The 18,634-nt window shown below is 39.1% G+C and overlaps 3 protein-coding genes and 1 pseudogene across 4 annotated transcripts; 1 reads left to right on the top strand and 3 right to left on the bottom strand.

Moving 5' to 3' along the window:
- Window positions 1-2,878: 2,878 nt before the first annotated feature.
- Window positions 2,879-6,315, bottom strand: LOC110703780 (heavy metal-associated isoprenylated plant protein 21-like). 2 transcript variants are annotated; one of them, XM_021881565.1, is made up of 4 exons: window positions 6,226-6,315; window positions 3,821-3,901; window positions 3,557-3,632; window positions 2,879-3,323 (listed from the first exon to the last, which is right to left on the bottom strand). In XM_021881565.1, the coding sequence occupies exons 2-4, from the start codon at window positions 3,890-3,892 to the stop codon at window positions 3,028-3,030; spliced, it is 444 nt and encodes a 147-aa protein (XP_021737257.1). In that variant the 5' UTR covers window positions 3,893-3,901; window positions 6,226-6,315; the 3' UTR covers window positions 2,879-3,027. The 2 variants fall into 2 exon arrangements, with proteins under 2 accessions (XP_021737257.1, XP_021737263.1); XM_021881571.1 differs by lacking the exon at window positions 6,226-6,315 and having other exon boundaries at window positions 3,557-3,628; window positions 3,821-3,904.
- On the bottom strand, window positions 6,229-12,316 carry LOC110701986 (annotated as a pseudogene).
- An 805-nt stretch (window positions 12,317-13,121) lies between these two features.
- LOC110703762 (PKS-NRPS hybrid synthetase CHGG_01239-like) lies at window positions 13,122-17,887 on the top strand. Its single transcript, XM_021881550.1, has 3 exons — window positions 13,122-14,839; window positions 14,928-15,037; window positions 17,311-17,887. Exons 1-3 carry the CDS (start codon window positions 13,318-13,320, stop codon window positions 17,815-17,817), a joined length of 2,139 nt encoding a protein of 712 aa, XP_021737242.1. The 5' UTR covers window positions 13,122-13,317; the 3' UTR covers window positions 17,818-17,887.
- A 104-nt stretch (window positions 17,888-17,991) lies between these two features.
- Window positions 17,992-18,634, bottom strand: LOC110703771. Its single transcript, XM_021881559.1, has 2 exons — window positions 18,260-18,634; window positions 17,992-18,175 (listed from the first exon to the last, which is right to left on the bottom strand). Exons 1-2 carry the CDS (start codon window positions 18,578-18,580, stop codon window positions 18,035-18,037), a joined length of 462 nt encoding a protein of 153 aa, XP_021737251.1. The 5' UTR covers window positions 18,581-18,634; the 3' UTR covers window positions 17,992-18,034.

Below are 18,634 nucleotides of genomic sequence, written 5' to 3'. Positions count from 1 at the left end.
TATCCACGATGATAATGGTCATGATACCTGTTACGCTGACCATGATCTTGATGCCCTTGAATGCCCATCATTGAGATCATGGAACCAATGTCATTTTCATAGTTTCCATCCCCAATTATCCTGTTGCCTAGGGGATCCATATAAAGGTTTGCCCTCTCCTCTGCCTCTTCCAGCTCCAAGTCTTGGTCTACACGCCCTTCAACTCCCCACTCACTGCCGAATGATCCCTCACCATTTAGGTTAGGAATCAATTGGTCCAACGAAACCGCTCTTCTCGAGCGGTTGTTATGGTGATGAATTGGGATCTTGTTTTTGGTTTTGCGTTGAGAGAATGGCTCCTGATTCAAGTCTAGCTGCTGGGACTTTGGAGACCACAGCTCTGCATGTTTGCCTGACCTTGCCAATTTCTTGATCAATGTATCTGGGTCAGCAATCCCTATAACTACGACTCTCTGCTGTTCTGCATCTATGTTTACTGCATAAACCCCTGATTTTAAAATCAAAGACATGTTATTAGTACTAAATGTCTTAACTATTTTACAAGTACCAATAGCCAAATAGTTCAATTAGAAAACCTACTGCAAAATGTTGTTCTCAGAAAGCACACACTGCAAAAAGTTTCTACAGGAGAATCACGGATAGATTTATTACATAAAAATTCAGAATTATATTTAGTTACAAGCATTAGGCATAGCAGAGCTTCTTCTTTCCTCGTTTTCTTCCACTTCCACTTTCACTTTCTCACTTTTGTTTGTTTAGCTTTTTTTTTTTTTTTCCTTTCTCTTTACTTTTCTTGTTTCATTTTTCATGTACGGTTCTTTGTGACGATTCATGTTAGCCAACCCCAAAAATTATTTTGGGACTAAAGTCTTTGTTGTTATGTTGTAACTCTTGTAAGAACTTTTAGTGGGTTTAACAGTTTAGGTATGTTCATTGATTTAAAGTACTAAAATTCATGGCATTACCATAGTGTCGAGTTCACACAAAGGTATTCATATCACAGAAAAAATAAGCTATACTTTGCATTTTGTCATAACAAAAAAAATCAAGGTAAAGTATGTAAATGACACAGTTCAAGTGAAGATGGAGCAGTGGAAAACCTTCAATCTTTTTCAGAACTTTCTTCACTTTTCGACGACAGCCATGGCAATTCACATTCACCTTGAGAACCACAGGCTGTAAACAGAGAGAAGTAAGTAAATCAGTACTTAAGCTAGTTATTACACATAGATCTAATCTATATTAAACAAACAAGAAAAAGAGAAAAACTGGATAATATGATAGCAAAGAAGTTATAAACCTCCATGTTCAGGGATTGGTTTTGAGCAGTAGGCATTCTGAAGATTTCAGACTTATCTTTGCTGTTGAAATGAAAAAACCCTTTGCTTTTCGAAGTTCCCTGTTATAATATATTACTGTATGTTTGTTTTGGACATTTGGCTTCTTTGGCAACATGCATAAATAGTGCATTTTTTGAGAGAGAAAGAGGAGAGAGAGAGAGAAAGAGGTTGTGATTTGACTAAGATCAGAGTAGTTCAGGCATAGATACAGAGACAGACATGCTTCAGAAATTAGGAGTACACCATTTCCTCGTGTAGGTCAAATCAGTCATCTATCCATTGCTCCTGATTTGGTTTTGTTTTGGCTTCACGAGATATTCCAACTCTAGAAAGTACTGCTCTGTGTCCAAAAGATATGATAATGATATACTCTACCTCAACAATCATTTCTTTTTTGCTGTTTTTTGCTACTCCTTATGATGTTCTAAAGAAGTAATTCTTGAGATTATTTAGTTGTTGATCTGGGTTACAAAACTAATGCTTTCGTCTCATTACCATTCGTAATTAGAGGTTATATGGTGCATCTCGACCTACGACGCGAAACCTTTTATTCCCGGCCTCTTGGATTGTTGTTGTGTCGTTAGGGATAACGGTTGGATGCACGTAATAGATTCTGCTCTTGTGTAAATAAAATGGGTGTGTAGATAATTCAGCATTAAGTTAGTGTTTATTTCCCTTTAATACTCATACTCATTTTGAACACATAATTGTATAGAGATACTATGAAATGCGTAATATGCAATGAAGTGGTGGTGCTTCTGTCAACTCAACTATTTTGTTTCAGGATTCCTGACTGAAACAGAGAGCTTTAGCTGTTTAACTAGTCAAATTATTCAGAGATTCCTGATCTTTACAAATGTAGATAGTTGAGTTGAAGACTTTTAAACTTGTGACTTCCAGTTTAAGTTTGCAAGCTCAACATGTTTGCAAATTTACTCTCATACATACTCCTTTCCTAGCAAGCCACCTCATTTTCATAAAAAAAACACTATAAGGTGAAAAGTATACTTCCTTTGTTTTTGTTATTTTTTTTTTTTAAATACAGTACCCAAGTTTATCTGTACATTTGTCAAAGCAAAATTTTGGTTGATAATTTCTTTAATTAAAATAAGTATAAAATATAAAAATTGATTTTCGAATACTATATATTGAAAAGATATTATGATTATGTTTGATCTTATATATAAAGCAAAAACATTGGTCAAAGTGATATACTGTATCAATGTATCCCAAAAAATCAAAATTGAACACTAAAAAAAGGAGGAAGTGGTTTATAACTTGTTAAAAAATGAGCAAACATCTATGAGGGTGGAGTGGTTAACACATCCACACGTATGTTTATTTGGAAGACTTAGAAACTTATTAATTACTTTATCGGCTTAATTAAAAAATTCAATCGCCATAACGAAATAAATTTAAGACAAATACAATACCAAATAGGTATTAAAAAAACTTAAAAAAAAAATTTAAAAGGTTAAATTAAATAAAAATTATCTTATGATTTTAAGGATTTTATCTAGTTATATATTGGACGAATGTAAATCCCAAATAATATACAACACCTTAGGTTAGAAAAAAATATAGTATTACAGTTATAATCATTAATTCAACATATTAATTGTGGAATTTCAACTGGTACATACGTGACAACTACATCTGAACGAAAGTACGTATTACATAAAATTCTTTACATAATGGAACAAGCATCAGTATTATCATCACTAAAAAATGTAGAAATGTTATCTTGAGGTCCATTGTAAGAAGGGTAAGCTTGAGGAACATCTTTAACATAACCAGCAGGTGCCCTCTTATCATAGGCTCCAACAACATAAGGATATGCTACTAAATTATGCTCAATGTAGGGCCAAAATTCAGCTCGTTTCTTTCCAGTGTCCTTCACTTTCTTTAGTACTTTGTTTGGATCCACATGCCCACTTACTGTCACCTTGCTCTGCTTCCTTATTACTTCTACTGATCTGACTCCTACATTAATATGTCACATTAAGAGCAGTGATGTAAACGAGATATTGTATAAAAATTGTCACGATATTCATCAGAGTTATATGTGGAACGTAACCATACATGATTTAGTCTCATGAAAAGGAGTTACATGGGAAAATGTTTAACAATTATGGAATACATCTGTATATGTATAACAAGAGAAAATAGGAAGAATTCAAAGAGAAGGATGGTTTATGAAGAGAAGAGAAGAGAACCTTTGAGATTGGTGACAGCACTTCTTATTCTTCTTTCACAGCCATCACAATCCATTTTGACTTTGATCTCAACTGTCTTATGACAAGAAAAAACAACACCAAAATCTCATCTATAGTGTACTAGTTATACTTCATATCACATACTAACTCCATCCAGATTTAAAAGTCACGATAACGAGTATATATAATTACACTGTATGTGTACGTGACTATTAATTCTGGACAGAGGGTTTGATTAAGCAAAATGTTACCGGAGGCGCTTACCTGAAAAGGCCTACGCCTGTTCCTTGTGCTGGTGACAGTGCAAAAGTTGGCAAAATAGTCAAGTGCACCCATTTTATGTTGCTGTGAAGAAATGCAAAGCATGTATGCACTTCAGGCAGAAGACTTATATAGGGTGAGAAAATATATTGTACATTTGTACTATATAATAATTAAAATTATTCAAATGTCACGTAAAGTAAGTAGCCTTAGTTGTATGAGAGGTCCAAACCTTAATTTATCTAATATATTTACAGAATTTTGGCCAGGTTACAGTATAATCACTTTGTGCCAACTTTCTTTAAAAAGAAAAGGTTAGATATAGGTTTATGCAATTAGATTATAGTAGGATTATCATTACAACAACTGTCTCCAAATGTTTTAACAGTATTTCTAATAATGTATTACAGCTTGGGAATATTAGTTAGTCTACTTAATAATCTTCTTCCTTGGATTAGATATTCTTGGAACGTATATGAGCGATCATGCATGCCTCTAACTTTGTGGCGTTAGAGATAACTAGATAAGGTCATATTTATGTCTATCTGGAATAATAACAGTCGTATTGTGATAAAAACATTGTCCTAAAGTTCAAACTAACTCGTATTTGAACCATGGCTTATATAGTCTCTAAGGATAACAACTTATAGACATAAATCACATCAATGAACTAGTGTTTAAGATAATATATTATTTTAATTTAAATGAGGAATGGTATCTCTTCACGGCGTGATCTTAACCAAGAGATAATGAAAAATCAAATATACTTGTTCGATAAAAAGAAGGTTGAATGATTGATCTAAGTATATATGATCTAGAATTTAGACCAAATTTATGATCAAAGATGCTCAAAATGCATGAAATTGTGTCTTGATATTTTAACTTTATGAGTAAGTGAGTTTGCTTTTTGGATATTAGAATTAATTAATTATAGATTAGGCTAATGGAGAAAGTATTTTTGAAGTGCTTTTGCGTTTTGCTTTCATTTTTGTTCGTTAGGTGTGGCTTTGCTTTTTAACCAGTTTATATTTTTAATTAGAAAAAGGGCCAGAATAATTCAATCATGGCTGTAAAAGTTTGATATTATCCGTGTAATTAGCAAATAATTTTGTACTAAGCTGTGAAACTCAACACACACCACAGTGAACCAATCTTGTTCAAAGACCAAGTAAAATGGAGATGATATATATTATACGGAATATACATTAATTACGAGTAGTTTTTTCTATTTTTTTTCACGATTAAAAGCTGAATTTTACTGATCAAAACTATTTTTTGCGGCTAACACTCAAGGGTTGTAAGTTTAATTTTTGCGGCTATTAGTGAAGGGTTGTAAGTTTAAAGCAATGTCATATACTCGCGTAGTGTACATTAGAGTCGCATCATGGCTGGCCTCCCCATCTATTAATTGATCAACCTCTAACTACCAGGTTTGAGGATAGGGTACGAACCACTCATAACGCCCAAACTCACTCGAGCAAGTCTTTAATTTAGCTTTCAAAATCCACCAAAATTTTTACCTACTTTTAAAACATTTTGTGGGAAAAAATTGTCTAGCTTTTGAAAGACAAAAGTACTAGGACGTCTACGAATATCATAAAAACCTCTAAAAGTATATGAGAATTAAATGAAAAAAATAATATCAACCCTTAGTACTTAGTAGCCATTTATTAGCCTGTTAGGGTCATTGGATTAATGAAGTTTCTTCATCAATAATAAACTATGTAACGGCCTATTTGATAGATGGTAATAAGAATTAACATGTATATAAATATAAATGTTGTAAGAAAAATCAATATTCATTCCCTAGCAATTCTCATTACCACTTGGGGGAGGTATTGGGCGATAATGAACATTTATGAAGAAAAACACAGGTCTGGGGATGAGTTTGCATCACCAAAGAGATTAGAATATAACTTTCCTTGCCAAATACGAGTACATTTCAATTCATTCTCATTATCACTCTTTATAACCAGCTAGGCAGCTACCAAACTTAATTCCGATTATTGCTGATCAAAACTGATTTTGATTTGAAATAAATTAAACCCAGTCATGTTACTATAAATCTGTTGGCACTTGGCAGCAGAAGTATGATGTCTCAGATACAATATCATGTTACTACATGATGATGTTTGTTTGGAGAATAGTAAAATGACAGATAAGTGAAAGAATAAGTTACTGGCAAGGTAAGTCATTATGGAAAAAAATGCTGCTATAGCTATGGAAGGTACTGCTAAGAGAAGTCAGTATTGACAAAAATCAGGCATGGTGATATAGCTATGGATGGCACGTCGTGTAGTGCCTCTGCTGCTCTCAAGTTTCAACTCTTCAGTTAAAGCAAGCTAGCTACGGCAGCCTATCCTCTTCTCACTAGGAAGTTCTGATGAAAAAACGAAGAAATTACTCACTTTTTACGCTTGTGACATTGCAGCTCCCTTGTTTACGAAACTTTTAGCTTTTGACCTCGCAAGCCATTCCAAAATGCAGCTGCATTCACCACTTTCTTGCCCGGGAGCTGAACTTCTAGAACCTGCATTACCATAATGTTCTCTGCTTTAATTATCAATGAAAATGTTAACAAAGAATTTATTAAATCCAATACTATATTTTAGGAAATTTGACAGTATTTCCAGTCGACCCAAATTCATATACATGACTATACTAATATTTATACAAGGGGAGTACAAAAGAAGACTACAGGGCATACACACTTCAACCATTAGTGATCATCCTGATACGTTATAGCATTAGAGATTCTCATCTTGACCAATATTTGATAACTCTCAATTGGCAATTTGGCATACCCCACAATAGATACCTCCTGAACGGCTGCAACCAAAGGAAAGGAAAAAGCATAGCAATTTCTTAAAAAAACAACAGAATTAAGGACTCTGACCTCCAAAGCTGTGCCTCCATCACAAGTAAAGATCAATGCACCATTTCTGAAAGCGACACAATCTGCCTCAGCATTCTGAGTGTTGAAAGTGCTGGAAACTTTTGTTGAAATTATTTTTAACTCTAAAACGTTCTCTTGAGCATGTGCTGCATCCTCAACTAGAACTCTACCTCGAGTTCCAGGCCAACCTGCAAATGCCCGTACCTAAAAATGTCGTCATGATTGACTCAAATCATATAAAAGAGTACAAAAGAGTACTACCTTATTATGCAGGACAGTAGCGTCTTGATCAAACGATAGCCATGATTCTTCGGGAGTAATCTGCACAAAGGTATCACCTCTTAACTCAGCTTCCATGGAGAAAAGATTCCCAGCATGGCATATCATAAAGTAATCAAATAGATACCTTTGGAGCTAAGGTAGCTTTAGAATCATCTTGAAGTTGTGCTTTAGTTCTTGCTGTTCCGTCAATTATTGAAGGAAGCTCGTGCAACAAAATTTGGGTTGAGGAAGATTAGTTTACTCTGTATTTAAAAGGATAGAGGCAACATAAGCAAAATATACGGAGTAAAATAATTTAAGATACATCGTCAAAAACATTAAAGTTAGTCCTGGTTTAGTATTGCAATAATATGTCTGCTAGATGTTGAAAAGTTAAATGTGAAAAAAAGTAGGATTTGGGAACAACAATATCCCAGTCAACATCAATTCAAATTCAAGTTATAATTCCATACTTCCATAAAAGTTACTTGTGCAGAAATGAAGCACCTATTTCACAGTACAACTTTACATTGCGCATATATGTACAATATATAGAAGTTGCATCAAAGGCAGCTGAGATCAATAACAGCTCAAGTCAAGGCTAACATATATCAGCTATCTAAGCAAGACAAAAAAGTAGGATTTGGGAACAACAATATCCCAGTCAACATCAATTCAAATTCACGTTATAATTCCATACTTCCATGTAAGTTACTTGTGCAGAAATGAAGCACCTATTTCACAGTACAACTTTACATTGCGCATATATGTACAATATATAGAAGTTGCATCAAAGGCAGCTGAGATCAATAACAGCTCAAGTCAAGGCTAACATATATCAGCTATCTAAGCAAGACAACAGAAATTTTGCAGCAAATAGTTGATACATTAAAGAAGTTGACAGCTGACACACCAAGATCAAAGAGAAAATCCAGTAACTCTGGTGCCTGCGTGAAAATTGGTGAAAAGTATATTAGTTAGACTATTGTGCTCACTGCGACCTACATTTAATTGAAAATTATATACACCATGCTCCATAGAACGTATCTACACCTAGCCATCATATAGTTAATTACTAAAGTTAGAGAAAACAGAAAAACATTGTGGAATCTACAACAAACCATTTTGTCTAACAAGACTTCAGAGCTAAAATATAATTCTTGATGCAAATAAAATATCATGATACATCCACTTCTTAGTAATTTCACTTTCTTAATAATCTATATATAGACTCAGGTTCTACAATCAACTCCAAATTAATAATTGAGTTTCATGATTAGTATATGTACCTTAATATTGTCATCCACACCAACTTTTTGAGATGCAATGATAGGTCCAGCATCCAGTGCTCTAACAGTGAAGGCTAATGAAACTCCAGTTTCCCTAACACCATCCTAAATAAAATTGAAACACCCCAACATATATATATTAAAATATGCATGCATGAAAGTAAATAGTAAAGATCTGATAAATCATTTTAACCTGCAATGCTCTTTGAACAGGAGCAGCACCACGATAAAGGGGCAGCAAACTTGGGTGTATATTTACCGTGCCTATAAATGTGCAGAAACAACAGAGAAAGCATTGGGTTAAGAACTGGAGAGGGGAAAATGAGTGGATATTAAAAACAAAAAAAAAAAAGGAAAAAAAAAGGAAAAGAAAAGATAAACATCATAGTGATTCCATTCTAATCTACTACGTATTAATTAGGAAACCTATGCTATCCTTTGAGTAAGGTGCTCTATTGCTATGGTCACAGAATCAATGGGATACAAATATTTGAGGGACTGTAAGGGGATTGACATACCAACCTTGCTTTGGAATGCTTAGGAACTTGTTTGATAGAATATTCCCATACGCTGCTGTAATACAAAGTTCAGGTTCCAAGGCTTTAAGATTGGCCAAAAACCATTCCTGGGTAATATGAGTACATAAAATGATCAACTGAATCATTGCTTTCAATATTAGAGCTACAAAAGAGGATATTACAGAAATCGTCACTGCTTAAGATAATTTAATAAGCATCTACAAGAAGTAGCCTTTCTGGAATCCAACAGCATTGACAATGGACCAGTTATGGTTCTGAGGCAAGGTCTGGGGAGGTCTACAAGAAATCCTAGTACCTTGACACTGACCAATATAATACGAAAGAAGCTACTCTTGAAAATCCTGTAGCCTTTTCTTTTTCAGAATTATGAATTTTTTACCTAATACTTGGTGAGATTGAAGCTTCTAGAATCTCAGCGTATACCAATTTGCAGTCCACCTATGATGGACATGGATCGAATTCAACAGTATAAAACAAATTTCACAATGCATAAGTACTTATGCCCCAACAAAGGCAATCAAAGCACAACATTTGTTTATCATGTTACAAGGTAGCACATGAGAGTATGGGACATGATCTCCCTTATGATGGAGTCCATCGTACATATAATGGGCTCACAGCTGTTGAATAAACACATGCTACAGCATATTTCATTCGTTATTAGAAACCAAGGCATACAATTTAAATCTTGAAACAAACTATTGCAAATTCCTACGCATAAGCTTCATCTAGGGGACACAATTATAGTTCCCTAGTAACTCCATAGTCATCATATACAGCACAATAATATCAACATAATAGTTTACAATAAAAGCATAATTTGGAGTGACGAAGCCACAGTAATCACCTCATTTGCACGCTCGGGTGTGAAAATGAGATCTGAAGAGAAACCTCTTTCAAGGGCATGTTGTGCAACAGCAGAAGGCAAGACCTTTCTGCCTCTATTTCTCTGAGATGGAGGTTGGGTGACAATAGCTGCAACCTAAATCACAAATATTCACAAGTAATTTGAATCAATGATCCAACCAGCATGACAATAAATGAATTGAAATGTAACGGCAACACATTCTCAAGGACATAATTACATAAAGGATGATCCATTAGCCTTATTTCCAGGCAATTTTCTTCTTAAAGTTTTATGAATCTAATATACAGTACATGCTCTCAAAAGCAAATGTGTTATAACAAAACAATGAAAGACAACATCAACTTCCAGCACAGATTGCTTAAACCACAACTAAAGTACACCTAAGGGATCATGCTGCATAGAATTATGACCTTAGCGGCTTAGCCAGCTATAGCAAAGACACTTTTGAAGCTTCTAGTCATTAAAAATAGAGGAATAACAAATAATTTTAAGAAAATACATGTTTACATTGTTCACAACTTCTGCTTAGGAAGGGACATATACAATGTTGTCAAGAAAATAAGGAAGAAATTTGCACAATGGATTTCCTAATTCCATTCAAAGGCAAGTAGGTTATATCTTATTTCACCCAATTACCACACTTCAAAACCAGTCCTTAATTAAGAAAATTTCATACCCATTTCAATTATAGATCAATAAGACCAGTTGGGGTAAAAGAAAGGGGGCAAAGTCTTCAATTGATTACACAAAAATAACTTTTCTCCTTAAAGGGAAGGGGAGGTTGGGGAATTAAAAAAAAAAATCCATCTTCCTCTAAACAAAATTGGCATGGAAAAACTAGCACGGGAAATATGTCAAGGTCCTATCCTAGCCCAATAATGTATTTACTTATTTCTACCCTCCCTCTATTTATACTAAGGTTACAACTTCTACTAACCTAATAATACTAGATTTACCAAATTGCCCATACTACATTTGATAACTACTAACACCTAAACTACCCATAATGCCCTCCTTTAAGTTAGTTCATTACATAAGATACAGAAGATTAGGACCAAGCATATGATAGAAGGTTCAGTGTTCCCCACTCTTCTATCACTACAAGAAAACGCCACTGCTCTTGCAAGAGAATTCGTCATATCAAAAAACATATGTAAATCATTACCACTTAGAACCTCATGCTTCTATACCCTTATACTAGTCCTATGTTAACGATGATGCTTCTCATACTAAACGTGACTAATTTAAGGGAGGTGATTAGCACCAACTTGGAGTCTTTGATTAAGGGTTTCAGTTTTCAAGAATGTTTTAATAATTCTGATTGCAAAAAACACAATGAACTAATCAAATCAGGAAGTTAAAATAAGGGAAGATAATCACCAGACATACACAACAGCTGATGAATTAAATGTAGAAATCTCAATGCAATCATAAAACATTTCCATGGTTCCACCAAATGCTCAATTGCTACAACAATCATAACCCCAACTCCAATTTCAATTAGAAATACACAACAGTTTCAAAATATACAAAATCACTAATTTCCCACAAAATAAACCAATCAAGCTATAACATACTAAATAAACATCTTTACAAAAAAGCCCAGAAATGAAATCAATAAAAATTGGAAAACCAACCTCAAAAGAAGAGTCTTGAGACTGGGATGCATTAAAAAGAGCATCTAGAACCTTGACAGAAACCTGAGGAGAACCCAAGAAAACAAGAGGCTTCTTTTTGTTATTCAAGGATGATGAACAACGAGGATTGCTCAAGGTTGCGCGACAGAAGCTGCGTCTTAGCAACATTGTTGAAGTGTTGTTCATTCTTTACTCTCTTTCCTCAAATTGATGGCCTGTATTTGCCAAGTTGCCAACAGAGGTTATATCTCCATTGATGAAAAATTGACGTGATTAAAAATAAAACGGAGTAAAAACGAGTAAACACAAATAGAAGGTACTGAACTTTGTTATTAGTTGCAGATAGAATTTAAAGCCCTGACCCAGCCCTTTTATTAAAGGGTTTTATCCATCCAATATCTGAATAGAACAGCTGAAATTGGGTAGACTTATAACGCTTTCCTTGGACAAAGAAAGCGTTATAAGTCTACCCAATTGAGAGCTGAAATTGGGTAGACTTATAAACTTACAACGCTTTCTTTCAAAATAAAAATTCCCAATTTTCCCCAAATTATGAACCCTAAAAAGAATTCCCGAATTCCTGACGTCAATCTTCTTGCTGCTGCTCTCAATCTTCATATAAAGCTCGGCTCGGCCCGGTGAACAGGTCGGCCCACCACATTATACGCCGCGAACTCCTAAAACCCACCTTGAATATTTATGGGTGGGGGGTTTTCTGAGTTTCGACAGAGGTGAGAGGGGGTTTTTCGACGGAGGTGGGTGGATTTCGAAATTACTGACCATTAATTTCGAGTTTTGATAAAGAAGGGTGGCTGGTGGAGCTTGACGATGAGGGAATGGGGAAGAAAGGGTCGTGTTGAGGATGGGGGTCGCTGGTGGTGGGGTTGAGGGGGGTGGCTGTTGTGGTGTTGGTCGGAAGTTATGGAGGAAATGGGAAATGAAAAATTCTTCCAGTAAATTCTTCTTCCTAAGATTTATTATTCGGTCAGGTAACCTGTTATTGTAAGTAAATGACCTGTTTGGCCTAATAAAAAAGATGGGACTTGTTATTCATCGCCCGCAAATCTCTACATAAAGCCCACATTTTATAATTTTTTGACAAATTTGCCCTTTTTATAATTTTAACGGAAGATAAATTTTTCGCACTAAAAAAATGTGGAGCAGCACCGGATCGCCGAGGATCACCGGAGAATCGCCGTCGTCATCGGAAAACGAGGTTCGTAACGCATCGTAAGGACGAAATGGTGGCTGGCGCCTAGCCAAAAGGCCATGCCGTGGTTGTGGCGCCTAGCCAGGACGCCGCCACCGTGGTCACGGCGCCTGGTGGAGATGCCTCGACCATAGTAGTGGCGCGTGGCCAGGACGCCGCAGCCACGGCCAAGGCGCCTGGCCAGGACGCCGCCACCATGGCGGCGGCGTCCTGACCAGGCGCCCCGGCCGTGGCTCCGGCGTCCTGGCCACGCGCCAATAGGGGAATATTTTTATTTTATTTTTTTTTTTAATTTTTTAATTTAATCCCCTTTTTTTTTTTTTGTTTGTTTTTGTTAATTTAATCTTAATGTAATTATATTTATACGTTATATGTTATTGTTACAGGATTATGGTGGAGACGGAAATGATTACAGTGGGATTTTTGTACATGATGGCCTGTTCGAAGATGCTCAACAAGCGATTGATTGGGCAAAACAGGTTGCAATTAGATCAGGCTTTTGTTTAGTAGTAGCAACTCATAAATCTCAACGGGATGGTAGAATGGATCGCATTTTGAGATGCGACCGTTATCGCAAAAGAGAAGAACGAGATTTCAGTAAAGCGATTCGGTTTGACTCAAAGCGGAAAGGTTGTGGGTGTCAGTTCCGAGTTAAGGTTCGACAACATCAAAGGCGTGACGGTTGGGAAGTGAAGGGTTACGGCAAATGGGGATATCACAACCATGAGCTGATAGCATACAAAGTGGGGCATCGGCAGTTAAGCGGCCTAAGTCCAGCTGCGAAACTAGTTGTAAAAGAAATGAGTGATGCTCAAGTGAAGCCCGCTAAAATATTAGCGTCTGTGTTAGAGAAATTCCCCGAAGACCAGCCAAACCGAAGACACATCTACAACGTCAGACAGAAATTGAGGTTTGAACGGTCAGAGGGAAGGAACCCTATACAGCAGCTTCTGCACCAGGCACAAGCACGTGGTTACCTTTACTGGTTTGAATCTGACGAAGACACATCGGAGGTAACTCATTTGTTCCTTGTCCATCCTGATTGTGCTGATATGATTTCGTCTTGGCCATCTGTGATTTTGATCGATTCAACGTACAAGACAAACAAGTACAAGTTCCCACTGGTTGAGATGGTTGGGATGGCTCCAACGAACCAGAACTTTCTGATTGGTTATGCAGTCATGAAGGATGAGACGGCTGCGAGTTACCGTTGGGTGTTGGAAAAGTTGAGAAACTACATCGGCCCAAATGTACAGCCATCGGCCATCGTAAGTGATTGTGAGGGAGGTCTTTTTGCCCCTATAGCGGAGCTGTTTCCGGAGTCGAGCCATTTACTGTGCACATGGCACATCAACAACTGCGTGAAAGTCAAAGCCTACAACCTTTTCAACAAGAACTTAGATTCAGCAGAGAGATTGGTAAATGGTAAGTGGCGGAAGATCCTGCAAGCTACCACGGAGGCAGAGTACGATCGAGCCTTGGAAAACTTAAAGGATGCGTACAAGTGGTGCCCGCCAATCGTAGACTATGTGATGCATCAGTGGGTACCTCAGAGGGAAAAGTTTGTCAAATATTGGACGAACCAAGTTCTTCATTTTGGGAACACTACGACATGCAGAGTCGAGAGCGCTCATAGAGCTTTGAAGGACTGGATTGATTCTTCCACGGCTGCTCTGGATACACTGTTCGAGAGAATAAACAAGGCTATTGATACTCAGAGGAACGGCATCAAGAACTATCTCGAGGACTCCAGACGACGACATGGCATGTTGTATGGCCATTTCATATTTAAGATTCTCCACGGTCGTGTGTCACACCACTGTTTGGGGTTGATTCTGAGCGAGTATACCAGGATGAGGGAGTTGGGCGATGAAGTGGCTATTCGGTGCGGATGTGCTATATCAATGACTCATGGATTACCTTGTGCATGCACCATTCACCGCGTAATTACGCAAGACAGGGCGTCGTTACATGTCGATCAGGTTCATCCATTCTGGCGGACGCTCGTTATCGGAGAGCATGCTGTTCCGCATACGGTTCACCGTGAACAGGAGGAGTTGGAGCAGTTTCAGATGATGTTTGACCAAGTGTCCTCCAGTCACCCTTCGATCATTCGTAGTGCTACACACATACTTCATGACATGTTCAATACATCGTGTTTGGATACCGAGGAACCGGAAGGGGTCGAGCGACCTAGGGGTCGACAACCACGGCGGAACAAGAGTGCGTTTGAGTACATTCGCGGTCGTGGCCGTGGCCGTGGTCGTACATCCTCATCAAGTGGCAGCCAATCATCGTCGTCGGTGAATATGCCCGGCACCGGTAAGACATTCGACTTCAATTTCTTTTGTTGACTGTTTGATTAGTTTACTGTTGACTTGTTTATTGTGTTTATTGATGTGTGTAACAGGGAGAATGGACATTGAACATTTTCCATATAAGGACAGGATCCCTAATATCATGATGCCATTCTTGGACGGGTGGAATGATGTCATTGCAGATGGTAACTGCGGATTTCGGGTTGTGGCGGATGTGTTTCAAATGGGTGAAGACAACTACGGTTTAGTGCGGCAGTTGATGTACAGTGAAATCGCATCAAACCGAGATGTGTATGGCCATGTGTACGGCGAGGACTTGGATAGGTCTCTGCAGCGTATCCGGTGGGGAGGGGGACCTTGCGGTCAAAATCATTGGTTCGATGCGCCACTTGATCTCTTTGCCGTTGCAAACATCTACAAGTGTGCAGTCATGCATTTCGGCCTTGGTTTACATAGTCGAGCCTATTATCCATGTACAACGGTTCTGCCCTGGTGTTCGCGCGAGACCGTCACCAGACCGGTAAGGGACGTTGCTATTGGATTTCTTGGGCCGTCATACAGACATTTTATCCGATTAGACATGTCACCCGATTTTCCGGTCCCAAATATCATACCGAAGTGGTATGAAATTCGTAGAGCAAGCGTGGAGGGTTGGGATGCTTTGTACCATGCTCGCGTGCAACAGTGGAACAATTTAATTGCCATGTAGTTTTTGTTGATGTACACCTACCTTTTACTATGAGGCCTTGTATTGTCAATACTATGTCATTTCTATGTGTTCATTTTTAAAAGATAATGTTTCATTTTAAAAACTAACAACAATAATTTCAAATATTACAAACTAAAAAGATAATATTGAATTTTAAAAACTAAGAACAATAATTTCAAATATTACAAACTAAAAAGATAATGTCTAATTTCAAATATCAGTAATCCCTCTGTGACGCCCACTGCCACTGCTCAAGGGTCCGTTCCAGATCGTCAATAACAGCTCTGCCTGATGCACTCGTCATGCAGTCCCTTTCCTCAAAAAGTCGGTGTCCCAACTGCATAATCTTGCCCATCCACTACACAAAACAAAAAACATCAAACGACGTATTATACATATATATATTAAAATAAGAGAACAACAAATAAAAGATGAGACGTACCGCATAAGAGGCAGTGGCAGGTGGCACATCGTCATCATCTGCGTCGTCGATGTCTTTGATCAACCTCGGGTGCGAGTGCCGGATGTACCATTCCATGTAGTGCTGGTCACACATGGCAGTCACCCCACTTGGCGGCCGCTGCAGCTCCGCCGTCCATAGGCGGGCAACCATCGGAAACTGCTCCCACATGGATATCATGTTTGACGGCCATTGGACGACGTACTCCTTCGACGACGCAGATCGTACCGCCTTACTGGGCCATGCCGGTGGAGGTGGGACAACTTGGACAAATCCAAGCTGGCGAAGACAGCGCTGCGGCATGTACGCCTCTACGATCTCGCGATACTGAATCAGTCCAGTGTAGAGGGTCCTGGGTACCCTATTACTAGGGTTCTGGCCGAAAGGCATCCAGTTCACCTGCACATTATTTAAAATCAGTAACAGTCATAAAATAAAGCATCAGATTGTAAAAGTAGAAATAATTTAATCACTGTACCTCTAAGGGGGACATCCTGTCAAGCGATAACCGTATGGAGCGCAGGCGGTCAACGGACTTCTTCTCGACACGCGGACTCCACGCACAGGCACGTGGCTGGCCATCACCAATGGGAACCGGGTCGCGGTGTGGTCGAAACGCAGGAAAATACTCGTATATCCAGGTCTGTAACAACGTCAGACATCCAGTGATACCTGCTGCATCAGCCCGGCTCGAGAATCCTAACTGGCGATACAGATACGCCAGCGTAGCCGACCCCCAAGAAAACTGGCCTACTCTGTCGGGCTCACACGCGTCAACTATGTCGCGTGGCCTGAGCTTGTTCCCGCTCTTATCCGGAAACAAGGTACACCCGAGAAGAAGAAAAACATATGCAGCCAGCTGTGTGTCCTGCGTCCTACGTGCCGTAGGGTGCAAACATCGCTGCAAGACGGCTGCGATCTTAACGCCGCCGTGATCCCACACACCAAGTGCCGATGTGTACAGCGCAGCCCTATCCACCGCCAACAGCTCCGCTAGTAAATCTGCCTGATCCGCATCAGTGACGACAGATGCTCGGTTTCCCTCCACGGGAATCCCAAGGATGGCCTCGACGTCATGCAACATGATCGTCATCTCACCGAACGGAAGGTGGAACGAGTTCGTATCCGGCTGCCATCGCTCAACGAAAGCCGTGATCAGCGTCCAGTCAATCTTGTCGTGCATGGTGGCAGGAAGGTGACTCACTCTAGTGGCCCTCAATCGCCCGACCATCTCGCTCTCCTCCGGCCAAGCATCAGCCCAGCTACACAAAAACCTACAAGTCTTTTCCCGGGTTTGGCATTTCGGGTTGTGGCGGATGTGTTTCAAATGGGTGAAGACAACTACGGTTTAGTGCGGCAGTTGATGTACAGTGAAATCGCATCAAACCGAGATGTGTATGGCCATGTGTACGGCGAGGACTTGGATAGGTCTCTGCAGCGTATCCGGTGGGGAGGGGGACCTTGCGGTCAAAATCATTGGTTCGATGCGCCACTTGATCTCTTTGCCGTTGCAAACATCTACAAGTGTGCAGTCATGCATTTCGGCCTTGGTTTACATAGTCGAGCCTATTATCCATGTACAACGGTTCTGCCCTGGTGTTCGCGCGAGACCGTCACCAGACCGGTAAGGGACGTTGCTATTGGATTTCTTGGGCCGTCATACAGACATTTTATCCGATTAGACATGTCACCCGATTTTCCGGTCCCAAATATCATACCGAAGTGGTATGAAATTCGTAGAGCAAGCGTGGAGGGTTGGGATGCTTTGTACCATGCTCGCGTGCAACAGTGGAACAATTTAATTGCCATGTAGTTTTTGTTGATGTACACCTACCTTTTACTATGAGGCCTTGTATTGTCAATACTATGTCATTTCTATGTGTTCATTTTTAAAAGATAATGTTTCATTTTAAAAACTAACAACAATAATTTCAAATATTACAAACTAAAAAGATAATATTGAATTTTAAAAACTAAGAACAATAATTTCAAATATTACAAACTAAAAAGATAATGTCTAATTTCAAATATCAGTAATCCCTCTGTGACGCCCACTGCCACTGCTCAAGGGTCCGTTCCAGATCGTCAATAACAGCTCTGCCTGATGCACTCGTCATGCAGTCCCTTTCCTCAAAAAGTCGGTGTCCCAACTGCATAATCTTGCCCATCCACTACACAAAACAAAAAACATCAAACGACGTATTATACATATATATATTAAAATAAGAGAACAACAAATAAAAGATGAGACGTACCGCATAAGAGGCAGTGGCAGGTGGCACATCGTCATCATCTGCGTCGTCGATGTCTTTGATCAACCTCGGGTGCGAGTGCCGGATGTACCATTCCATGTAGTGCTGGTCACACATGGCAGTCACCCCACTTGGCGGCCGCTGCAGCTCCGCCGTCCATAGGCGGGCAACCATCGGAAACTGCTCCCACATGGATATCATGTTTGACGGCCATTGGACGACGTACTCCTTCGACGACGCAGATCGTACCGCCTTACTGGGCCATGCCGGTGGAGGTGGGACAACTTGGACAAATCCAAGCTGGCGAAGACAGCGCTGCGGCATGTACGCCTCTACGATCTCGCGATACTGAATCAGTCCAGTGTAGAGGGTCCTGGG

This window comes from Chenopodium quinoa, unplaced genomic scaffold (genome assembly GCF_001683475.1).
Source record: "Chenopodium quinoa cultivar QQ74 unplaced genomic scaffold, ASM168347v1, whole genome shotgun sequence".
Lineage (NCBI taxonomy): Eukaryota > Viridiplantae > Streptophyta > Magnoliopsida > Caryophyllales > Amaranthaceae > Chenopodium > Chenopodium quinoa.
The sequence above is the reverse complement of the archived record's forward strand: the minus strand, read 5'-3'. Positions and strand labels throughout refer to the sequence as shown.

Excerpts from the sequence above, each read along its gene's own strand:
- LOC110703780 (XM_021881565.1), bottom strand. The coding sequence starts at position 3,892 with ATGGGTGCACTTGACTATTTTGCCAACTTTTGCACTGTCACCAGCACA. Across the intron at positions 3,633-3,820 it reads ACAGGCGTAGGCCTTTTCAG|ACAGTTGAGATCAAAGTCAA; the intron begins GTAAGCGCCTCC and ends TCTTGTCATAAG. Across the intron at positions 3,324-3,556 it reads TGCTGTCACCAATCTCAAAG|GAGTCAGATCAGTAGAAGTA; the intron begins GTTCTCTTCTCT and ends ATATTAATGTAG.
- LOC110703762 (XM_021881550.1), top strand. The coding sequence starts at position 13,318 with ATGAGTGATGCTCAAGTGAAGCCCGCTAAAATATTAGCGTCTGTGTTA. Across the intron at positions 14,840-14,927 it reads GGTGAATATGCCCGGCACCG|GGAGAATGGACATTGAACAT; the intron begins GTAAGACATTCG and ends TGTGTGTAACAG. Across the intron at positions 15,038-17,310 it reads ATGGTAACTGCGGATTTCGG|GTTGTGGCGGATGTGTTTCA; the intron begins GTTGTGGCGGAT and ends TTGGCATTTCGG.
- LOC110703771 (XM_021881559.1), bottom strand. The coding sequence starts at position 18,580 with ATGCCGCAGCGCTGTCTTCGCCAGCTTGGATTTGTCCAAGTTGTCCCA. Across the intron at positions 18,176-18,259 it reads CTGCCACTGCCTCTTATGCG|TGGATGGGCAAGATTATGCA; the intron begins GTACGTCTCATC and ends TGTTTTGTGTAG.